This window comes from Myotis davidii, unplaced genomic scaffold (genome assembly GCF_000327345.1).
Source record: "Myotis davidii unplaced genomic scaffold, ASM32734v1 scaffold1464, whole genome shotgun sequence".
NCBI classification, from domain to species: Eukaryota; Metazoa; Chordata; class Mammalia; order Chiroptera; family Vespertilionidae; genus Myotis; species Myotis davidii.
In genome coordinates this window covers 193,574-204,276 of record NW_006295082.1, presented here as the reverse complement: position 1 = coordinate 204,276, position 10,703 = coordinate 193,574, and the positions used below count along the sequence as shown (strand labels likewise).

At 50.2% G+C, this 10,703-nt stretch overlaps 1 protein-coding gene across 2 annotated transcripts in view; it reads right to left on the bottom strand.

Moving 5' to 3' along the window:
* Positions 1-5,102: 5,102 nt before the first annotated feature.
* Positions 5,103-10,703, bottom strand: part of THNSL2 (threonine synthase like 2) — a 20,104-nt gene continuing 14,503 nt past the window's right edge. Inside the window, exons 8-9 of one of the 2 annotated variants that reach the window (XM_006769689.2) lie at positions 7,234-7,385; positions 5,103-6,817 (exon numbers count right to left, since the gene is read on the bottom strand). In XM_006769689.2, coding sequence (XP_006769752.1) covers positions 6,607-6,817; positions 7,234-7,385 — 363 coding nt within the window. In that variant the 3' untranslated portion in view covers positions 5,103-6,606. The remainder of the gene's footprint in view (positions 6,818-7,233; positions 7,386-10,703) is intronic. The other variant, XM_015567785.1, reaches the window with a different exon arrangement.

Genomic DNA, 10,703 nt, shown 5'->3' with positions numbered 1-10,703 from the left:
TTCCAAGCTGAAATACTTGGAATCTTCAGGAAGCTCTACTCAGATGGCAGTGGCTGATCCCTAAAAGAATCTGGATTCCTTTCCTTGGGCCAGGCCTAAGGGCTGCCTGGGGGTGTTGACGGGAGGTAGTGCCTAGCGAAGTGGGAGTCCAGAGTTCTCAAACTGCACCACCAGATAAGCTGTGTGACCTTAGCTAGGCGGATCTTCCTCTCTGAGCTTGTTTGCACATCTATAAAAAGCAAAGGTTGGGGGAGATATTTGTCAGATTGGGCTCTAGACATGCATTCTTGGAGTTTAAGAATTTTCAACAAATGGTGTGCTTCTCTTTCTGTGTGTGATTTCATCTGGATAATTTTTAAAAGACATTTTCTGTACACCTTCCAACTAAGTCTTATATATCTCAGCATCTGAATTTGCATTGGTATTTACAATTGTAGTCAACAATACTCTCTCAATTGTCACAAGCCAGTAAGGAGAGGCAGCAGGCAGGTATGGCACACATAGGATGAGCTGGAACCAAATAAAGGCCACATGACATCACAGTGTGCTGTGCTTGGGATGTTTCCCTGTGGTTAGAATATAAAAAGTGATGGGAGAGCAGTTATTCCACACATGGAAAATAAATATACTCAATGAACAATGACAACAAAAACCATGCCTTGGAATGAAGTGCCACAGTTCTATGTGCTGGAGATTTGCATGGGCACATGATGTATCACATATATTAACGGGATGACTTTGAATTGTATTGATTTTGTTTGTTGACTCGTTCTCATTTAATTTAAATTTTTATTTCTGTTTATCCTTGTATGGCAGTTATCAGTATAAGGAGCTTATAGGTAGTTTTATGTTTGCATGTTTAAGTAGCATTACCAGAAAACAGAAAAGCTATTTAAAAGAACCTTGGATATATTCCTAGAAGTGGGATCACTGGGTCAAATGGCAGTTCGACTTTTAATTTTTTGAGACAACTCCATACTGCTTTCCACAGTGGCTGCACCAGTCTGCGTTCCCATCAGCAGTGCACGAGCGTTCCCTTTTCTCCACATTCTTGCCAGCACTTATTTGTTGATGGTAGGCAATCTGGCAGAGAGCTTTTCAAACTCTCTAAAGAGAGTTCCCAATGTTACATTTGAGAAGCAATGAACTAATAAAAATATTTGGAGCTTGTCTCTGCCTCTGACCTTCAGGGACTCAAATTCCCAGAGAACAAAGTTAGCCCAGAGTGCTTTCAAAGTATGGGAGGGGGAGAACTTTGGGTGTGCTCTGCTGCTCTCTGCTGGCCATGAGGATCATTGACTGGGCTCATCTGGGCTCCAAGAGTTTGGAAGGATGCATTTATTAGTATTTGCCCACAGGTGGTGGGGACAGAAGGAAGGTGGGGTGATTACAGCTCCAAATAACCTTTATTTAGCTGGGCCCCTACTCTTCTCATCCCTTAAGATCTACATTGAATAAATTTCACAAGCAAGTATTTTTCCTGTGTGTGGCTGAGGCCTGGGTAAGGCATGGTGGAAAGAAGCAAGTGATGAAAGGGAGACCCCAGAGGTGACACGCCTGTGTCCCCCTAGCGGCCAATCATGGGGAGGCGGGTTTGAGACTCAGGGCACTGCCCCAGGCCTCGGTTCTGTACCCGTTACAGGGCCTTGTCCTGAGCTTCTGCTCAGAGCTGAGGAGCCTGGCTCTATGCACACGCTGTTCTGTTCCAGGAGGTCCCACCTCCTCCAGGGCACTGGTTTACGAGAGACCTCTGTGATGACCAGACCATCAGGAAACAGTGCTGACCCTGGGACCCAGGCACCCAGCGGACCCTTGGAGACCCAGTCCGGCCTTCTTCCCCCACCACTTCCCCCTCGCCCAGTTAGCTTTCCTCCTGGCAGCTCCTCTGCCAGTTCCGTCCCAGTCAACCATTCTCAGGGGCCACACTCATTGAAGGCTGGGTTTCCTGGCTAGGTGCTGGGATGGAGGGCATTCGACAGCAGACTTTAAGGAATGTGTAAGGAATGGGAAAGCAGACCCCTAAACTGAACACAAGGACTCTGTGGGTCAGTGCTGAAGTGGGTCGGGGACGAGGGGCCAAAGGAGGGCTTACTGGGCTCTTGCATTCAAGAACCAGTTGCTTAGAGTCCTAGAGCAGCGCCTGGGTGTTGCCCAGACATTTACCCTTCTCATCAACTACAGCCACATCTTCCCCTACTTGTTTATCTATTCCTTGGTATACAATGTAGTGCCCAGCACTTGGTAGGAAGTCACGACACTGCTCCTCAGCATTTGCCCAGGCCCTGGCACCCAGGAGGCACCCAGGTTGTGGAACTGATCGCCTGAGATCTTGGAAGATGCTTTTTTGGGCAAAGGCAGCAGGAAGGACAGCAAAAGGTCCTCTTCTCTTTCCAGGAGGCTAATGGCCCAGCCCTGTCTGTGTTGCTCTCCCTTTGTTTATTCGGGGACACAGAAGATGTCAAATCTTCCTAGCTCATCCAGCTGCAATCTGAGTCTTCCCAGTGGGGCCGACCGGGCTCAGCCTCCTTGTCAGCAGCTGGAATCCCACAGAACAGCTCTAACTCCACTCTGTACTCTAACACCCACTCCGCGCAGCAGACACCTGTGCCCAGCCAGCCCCAGTGAGGAACCCAGCTCCAAGGGAGAGCCCGAGCCAGAGAAAAACTCCCAGCAAAGGTACCAGCTCTGTGCCCCTACAGAGCAACTGGTCCACCTCCTGTTGTTGGGCCCTCTTCTCCCTCCTCTACCTCAGACATGGCCAGCTCCCTGCCTCACCTGCAGACTCTGATTGGAAGACTTGGAGGCCATCTGAACCAAAGCTCCTCTCCTAGTCTAGTAGTGATTAAGCTCAGAGACCCTACACCCAGCCTCGTATATCTCCTCCATCACCACTGCCTGGGTGACCTTAGGCACGTTACTTAACGTCTCCGACTTCCTTTCCTCATCTCTAAAATGGGGATCTAGTCATATTTTTCATACAGTCCTCATGGGGATTGAAGGCATCTATGTCTGGAGAGTGCTTTAAAGGGCTCAGCACATTAGTGCTCAAGAAAGGGAACTGTTCCGCCATCTTCCTTGCAATGAACAAGGCCTGTTACCTCTGGCAGAGCCCCCATTGACTAACCCATGACCCCCACCCCCAGCAGCCCTTGCAGAGCCTGTTGCCGGGCTTGAGGGCTCGTGATGGCCCCTCCAGCCCTGCGCCAGGCTGTGCTGGCACTCTGAGGCCACACACAACTGTCTTCTGGGAAGTGGCAATCTCACTGGCAAGATAAGACTAATTCTTGAAGCAATTAATAAAATATACAAGATAGCTTAAAAGTACTAAACTGATTGGTGCAGACTATAATTGTGCTAATAATCAGAACCATTTGTATGGCATTTTAGCATTTACCCAGCACTTGGAAATGCATTACCTTCTGTAATTCTCAGAACAAACCAGCAGGGTTAAGTATTGTACTGTAATCAGTAGGCGGGAAAACTGAGGCTCGCGGAGGTGAAACACTGGTCTGTAACAGCACCAGCAGTGAGTGAAGGAGAGGACAACTTCAACCTGGTTCTGACTTCAGTTGTATGAGGCTTCTTCCTTCTTCTACTGAGTGGGACGTGTGTGCGCCTGGGTGTATGTTTACACAGACGGGTACTTCTTCAGGCTTCATCTCACTCCTGTCCTTCTTCCACACTTGGCCCAAGACCGCTGTGGCCAGAATATCCTATAGTTCACGTTTCATGTCTATTAGTGCTGTGTCCAATGGCTCTGTTTGGGGCCCCTTTCACAGGTGTGGGGGGGGGGGCTCTCAGAGCTACTAGGTTTCTGAACTACAAAGAGGACAGGGCATTCGGTAACCCTGTGGCCCTCACACTGACCTGAGGCCCTCAGAAAATGGAGCAAAGGAGCAGGTGGCTTGGGTGCAGGTCACAGAGCCCCGGAAGGCAGGGCTGCAGCAGCCTCCCGGTGGGGCTCCCGGAGAAGCACTGCCAGGCTCCCAGGTCCACCCACAGAAAGGGCCATGCCCTGGGGAAGGATGCCGAGTGCAGACCGCAGCAGAAGGTGGCCAGACCCCTATGACGTGGTGTGATGAAAACCATACCTTGGGTTTGAAGTCACATGCCTGGCTCAAGTCCAGCCTCTGCTCCCTGGTGGTGCCACCCTGGCCAGTCCCCTTACTTCAGCTCCTTAATCTCCCCTTTCTAAAATGCAGACAATAGTAACGCCTACTCCACAGGTTGCTGTCAGGATTAAAGTAAATTTTGTCAAGTATTGCTTGGCACATAGTAGGTGCTCTCAGTGCCACATCATTACATCTGTGGGCCCTAGGCACTTCTGCTTTTCCTTTGAAAGAAATGACACTTTTATGCCTTCTAACTGCATCATGACACAAAGCTCCAGGCCTCTTGCGCTGATGGGTTTATCATGCATGCTCTTGTGGATGTTCAAGTATCTTGGGTACCAACAAGTGCTGTGCTGTAGGGTCACAGTCATTCCTCCAGGGATGCTCCCCATCCTCCCGTGTATCCAGCATCATTGTATTGAATGCCATGCTGCGACGCCAAATTTCCCAGCACAAGAGTAGTTTCTGGCCTCTCCCTTCCATCCCTGGGCACACAGGGATGTAGGGTGGCATGTTTAATGTGGGGATGGCATGCAGAGATTAGCCTGGGTGACCGACTCAGGTAGACCTCAGGGCAGGGGAAAGGGCCTCTGGAGGCCAGATACCCACTGGGTCCTTTCACAGCGACCCTCAGAGTGGTAGTAACAGTGACTTCTAATGGCCCCCAATCTCCCTCCACATGGTGCCTGACTCACCTGCCTCCCAGGGGGCCCCCAGAGTCCAGGGCATGACTGAGGCTTGTGCTGACATTCACGTATTTGTGTTTGCATAAACCCCCGTCAATCAACACAGGATTCGAATCCAGTAATAGAACTAAACCCACAACTATGTGCGGTGTGTTCATGTGTGCACAAAGCCAAGGCTAAGCTCCAGATCACTGCTGGTCATAAATACAGGGTGAGCCACAAGATGAGCCACATGTATAACTTCAAATGACCCCTGTAAGTGAAACCCGATGAAATATATTTAATGTTTTATTTAATCCAAAACATCAAAATATTATCCTCAACATGTAATCAATATAAATTAATGAAAAATTTTCGATATTTTTCATTCGAAGTTTTTGAAGTTCCATATGTATTTTACAATGTGGCATAGCTCAGTTCTAATGTAGTGTTCCAACTAATTTCATTGGAAATATCATCTGTACTTTATGTACTTCATACAATTTACAGCTGAAAAGCAGATTCACATTCCAGCATTTCCCAACCACACTGCAAAGTTTTCCAATAACCGATTCAAGTAATAGTTTTGAAATTTAAATGCAAATTAATTAAACATTAAATAAAATTTAAAATTCAGTTCCTTAGTTATACTTATTCCATTTCAAGTACTCAACAGCCACATGTGGGTAGCGATTACTGAACTGGACAACGCAGGGTAGATGGTAAAACAGCAGCGGAATCAAGCAAGCCTTTGTGAGAGGGAGCACTCTGCACGTGGAAGAACACTATTTGTCAGCAAAGTCCTCACTTTCAGGTACAGGAGTCATTTCCAGCTGGGCTGACGATGGACAGGACACAGGACGGAGCCTCCAGCAGCCTGAGGAGGGTCTGTGGCCTCATCCAAGGACGGGCTCCCGGAGGCCAGTGCAGCGTCAGAGGCATGCGGAGGGGAGAGCAGTCATGTGCTCAGAGGAGGATCTGACTTCTCTGGCGCTGTGACCATGGCACCATGGAAATGCAGGCGTCTGGACTCCACTTGGTGCTCAGGGAGGGATCTCTGCTTCTTGCTGCTCTGACACCTGCCCTGGGTTAATAAAGCAGGTGAACTGGTACTTGTACTGGTTCTCAGTCTGCACCGTGAGGAGCACTTTCCCACACGGCTTCCACCTGGTGATCCCACATCTCAACCTTGCCCCCCACCTGTGCCACCTGCCCACTGACTGCTTTGCTGCCCTTCCATGCTGGCCAATGGAAAGCAGCTGAAGGATGTAGCACATACCACGCATCACTACCACCCCTGGCAGCCACTGTCCCCGGCCGCAGGCCAGCACAGTGACCATCACACTGGACACGCACTTGTATTCTCGGGATTCTGACACTTCAGCAGGGTGGGAAGCCCAGACGATGCCTCTGGATAAACAGGTGCAGACAGCGGAGCCCCAGGGTTGTGCTTCTGGAGTGTGCAGCCCTGCCTGCATAGACTTAAGGTCTGAGGTCCCAGACCCTGGGGCCAAGGTCAGCTCTGTGCCCAGGATCTTCATTTGCAGGCCCTGCACTGTCCAGCGGTGGGGGTGCACCTCCAGGAGCCACGCACAGCCCTACTCAGCCTCACTGACTAGGCACCACACCACTATGGCGAGAGCACAGCACAGCTATGGGAATGAGCAAAGCCAGCTGGCTCCAGACCCCACTGAGCAGCCTCCTGAGAACCTCCCACACCAACTCTTCACAGAGAGAAGGTGCTCAAGGTAGCTCCGAGGGCACCCCGCCCCCACCCTGGGGTCTGCAGCCTAAAGGAAGCCAGCTGCAGCCGGGCTATTTGGGAGCACTCAGGATGTGGCCCTCCACCGCCGGCCCATGTCCTCAATTGTGTCCCGGAGCATCACCATCCAGTCATCACTCTTCCGCATTGGGGTGCAGCGCGTCTCCTTTCCCTCCAGGGCTAGGATCTCCATGGGAGTTTCTGGGCTCAATCCAGCAGCCACGACAGCTTCTGGAAACTTGGCTGCAGAGGCAGGGGCCAGACAACACCGGGGAGGGCTGTGGGGGTGGGGCAGGTGGAAACAAGTATGTGGGAGACAACAGATGGAGGGACAGGTACAGAAAGGGAAAGGGGAGGAGAAGGAACAGGGATGGTTAGGGGTAGTGTGGGGCATGGAGGATAAAGAGAGAGGCAGAAATTAAACTTGTCTCTACAATGACTGCTGAGCAAATTGCTTCTTCCTGTGGAAGGCCCAGCTCACCCACCACCTCCTATGTGGGCTGTCCTGGGACACCTATCATGTACCCTCTTCTGAGACCACGGTTCTTGAGGTACAGTTGCACAGAGCACCCATTATGCTCATTCAAGCCATTTGTTCACATTCCTGTGTTCTCTGCTTGGGGAAGAAGAGGGTACCTGAAAGCCAAAGTCGCCCCCCACCCCTGTACAGTGACCCAGGAACCCACGGCCATACCTGGGGGTCTGCCTGAGCATCTGCTGGTAATGGTAGCTCACGGCCACGGCTGTGTGAGGGCACAGCAAGGACTGGTTCTCTTGCCAGCAGCGGGCCATGGTCTGCATGATGGCCTCGTCTGACACTGACTCAGATGTCACTGCCGCTGAAAGCTGATGGTCCCAGGGTAATCATGGTTGGGGGAAGCAGGGAGAAAGGTGACAAAAAAACACAGTAAATAACAAGAGACTCAGTTCAGATGGAACGGCTTAGATTTAACTCAGAGGAAAATCTGTTTTCCCACATTTCCCAGTTGTAAGCTGACTCACTCAACTTGAGGAAAGGATGCCTTTGACTTCCAGGTCAATAAACTTAGGATTTAGCTCATGAATCGGCAAATAGAGTCTGGTTCAACAACCTCAAGAACACAGAGGGTTAAGGGCATTCAAACACTCCCAGTGTTGTGTGACTGGTGCACCCTGGTCCTGTGGGCACTGAGACCCCCTTCGTGTCTGTTTCCACCTGGCTCAGCAGCAGCTCCTCTGGGAAACCTCCCCGCCACCCCAGGCAGAGAACACCTCCGTTCTCGGTGTGCCCTGGTGCAGATGGCTTATTTGATCATACTCTGAAAAGCTATTGCATGCCTACCATGTGCCAAACACCCTGCATACACTCGATGGCAACAGAAATCAGAGGGTGTTATAAGCCTCTTCCATTAGGGCTCATGGAAGACAACGAGTGCATTCTATTTGTATTGTTATCTCCAGCACCACACACAGTCTCTGGCTCAAAATATATATGGAATGAATGAATGAGTGCTATTCTAGTGATGAAGTGTCTTCTACATGCATAGACAGGGAGAGAACAAAGAACAGGTGGACACTGTGTCTGTGCTCCTGCAGCACCTCATTCACACAAGAAGGAAAGTGGAGGTCAAAACAAACCATTAACCTAACAAGCTGATCTGTGCTTGTGTTACAGTCTGAATGTGTGTCACCCCAATTTCATATGCTAAAAATGTGATGGCATTAGGGGGTGGGCTTTTGGGAGGTATTTAGGTCACAAGGGTAGAGTCCCCATGAATGGGATTAGTGCCTTGATAAAAAGCGGGCAGAGATCTGGCTAAGTCTCTTTTCTCCTGTGTGAGAGTACAAGGCACCATGTGCAACCTGGCAGAAGGCTCAGCAGAACCCATCTACGCTGACCCAGACTTTCAGCCTCTCCCCATAACTGTCAGAAATGAATTGGCTTTGTTTATAAGCCACACAGTCCATGGCACTTCGATATAGCAGCCCAGATTAAGACAGGTTACATCAAAAGCAGCATAGATTCTGAAGACAGAAATTCCACTCTGCTCTGCATGGGTGGCTAAGCCCAGAGAGCTGTGTCTAGTTCTGGGACCAATCCTTTAAGATGGACAGTGACCACTCAAAACTATGTCACATAAGACACAGTGAAAGGAACCAGGAAGGCTTAGTGGGTGAATAAAGATCTTCCTTAAATATGGGAATCGGACTGCCCGCTGGTGTGCAAGCTAGGAGCAGCTTCCACTCAACATGAAGAACTGTGCGATGCTTGAAATGGTGGGAGGTGATGAGGTCCTAATCCCTGGGGACAGAGTCCAGATGACCACTTGGTGGGAATGTGGTAGAGAAAACTAAATGCAGCTTCAACATATAAGATCCTATTTTTTTATATTAAACTAGAGGCCCAGTGCACGAAATTTGTACATGGGGGGTTCCCTCAGCCCAGCCTGCACCCTCTCCAATCAGGAACCCCTTGGGGATGTCTGACTGCCACAGGGATTAGGCCTAAACCAGCAGTCGGACATCCCTTTTGCAATCTGGGACCACTGGCTCCTAACTGCTCACCAGCCTGCCTGCCTGATAGCCCCTAACCACTGTGCCTGCCTGCCTGATTGCCTCTAACTGCCTCTGCCTGCCTGCCTGATCACCCCCAACTGCCCTCCCCTGCCGGCCTGGTCGCCCCCAACACCCCTCCCCTGACAGCCTGATCTCGCCCCCAGCTGCTGGCCTGATCGTCCCTAACTGCCTCTGCCTTGGCCCCCACCACCACGGCTTTATCTGGAGGGAAGTTGGACGTCTGGAAGATGGCTGGTCGACCCGGTATAATTAGCATATTACCCTTTCAGTAGTATAGATAGATTATATAGGATAGGATTATTTAAATGTGGGGGTGGGGATAGACTTTTTCAGCCGGAGGAGATGCTCTTGGCAGACAAAAACACACAATCCCTATATCTGGACTGATAACCAGCCATATGCACTATACTGCTGAACTGGTTACTAAAAAATTGAACTGCTTTCTTACACCTTACACCAAACAGCTCTTGTCCTTAAAAGCCCTCCTCAGCCCCCACTTTAGGTTCTGCCTTCTCAGTTCACCCAGATTAGGTTCTGATTAGCCGGTTTCTATGCCAGTCAGTGTCAAAAGTTCTGCCTCCTAGGCAGCGATTGGCTCTTCTTGGAAACCCACTGACAGCTCTCTCTCTCTCGGGGCCTATCCCCAGGCCTGATCTGCAGCCTCCTCAGTGGCTGCTGACCAGGCCCTGCCTTTCTCTCCAGGCCTATCTCTGGGCCTGATCTGCAGCTGCTGCAGAGGCCCTGCCTCTCTCTCTCTCTCTGGGACTTACCAGCAGCCGCAGCAGCTGCTGATCAGACCCTGCCTCTCTCTTTCTCCCAGCCTCACCAATGGCTCTGATGGCTGCGGATCAGGCCCCGCCTCTCTCTCTGGGCCTCTCTCTGGGCCTGATCTGCAGTTGCAGCACCTGCCTTGTCCCGCCCCCTTCAGTTCCCCCCCCCACCACCACCCTGTCCACTGGCCTGCCGCCATCCTTGCTGTGATAGGAGCCTGGGGGCCATGGGGGAGGGACCGAGAGGTGCTTCACGCACTTCCTGGTGACTGGTCATCCATCTGGTCATTTAGGTCATGATGGCCCTTGGCTATTATTAATATAGATAAGTGACCATCACCAAGGTGGCATTAAAATGAAAGCAAGCACTCCCAACTAAATTCCTATCACTCTGAGGAGATAAAATTGCACCTCCTTCTAAAAGCTAACAGGACAGTGGTCTCTGCTCATACTGGATGGACAAAGTGACTTCCAGTTGTGACTACTGGAAATCAACAATGATAAAAATTAAAATAATAACCATTAATATATCAAGCCCTATATTGCCTGGAAGTATTCAAAATACTTCATAAGTATTATTTGTCTTAAATTTTCAAGGCTGTAGCATAGGCATTCTTATTATCCCTAATATACAGATAAGAAAATCAAAGCACTGAGTTTGAGTAACTGGGCTCTATCTGACTCCAAGCCAGCACTCTCTACTGCCTCTCCACATTCAATAAACACATCCATATAAAGTGACTGACAAGTGCCAGGCTCAGAGCAGATGCTCAAGAAACAGGTGTCTCCATCCCTTAAACAGATTTTCAAACCCCAAGTTTTAGTGGTGTTTTGGGGC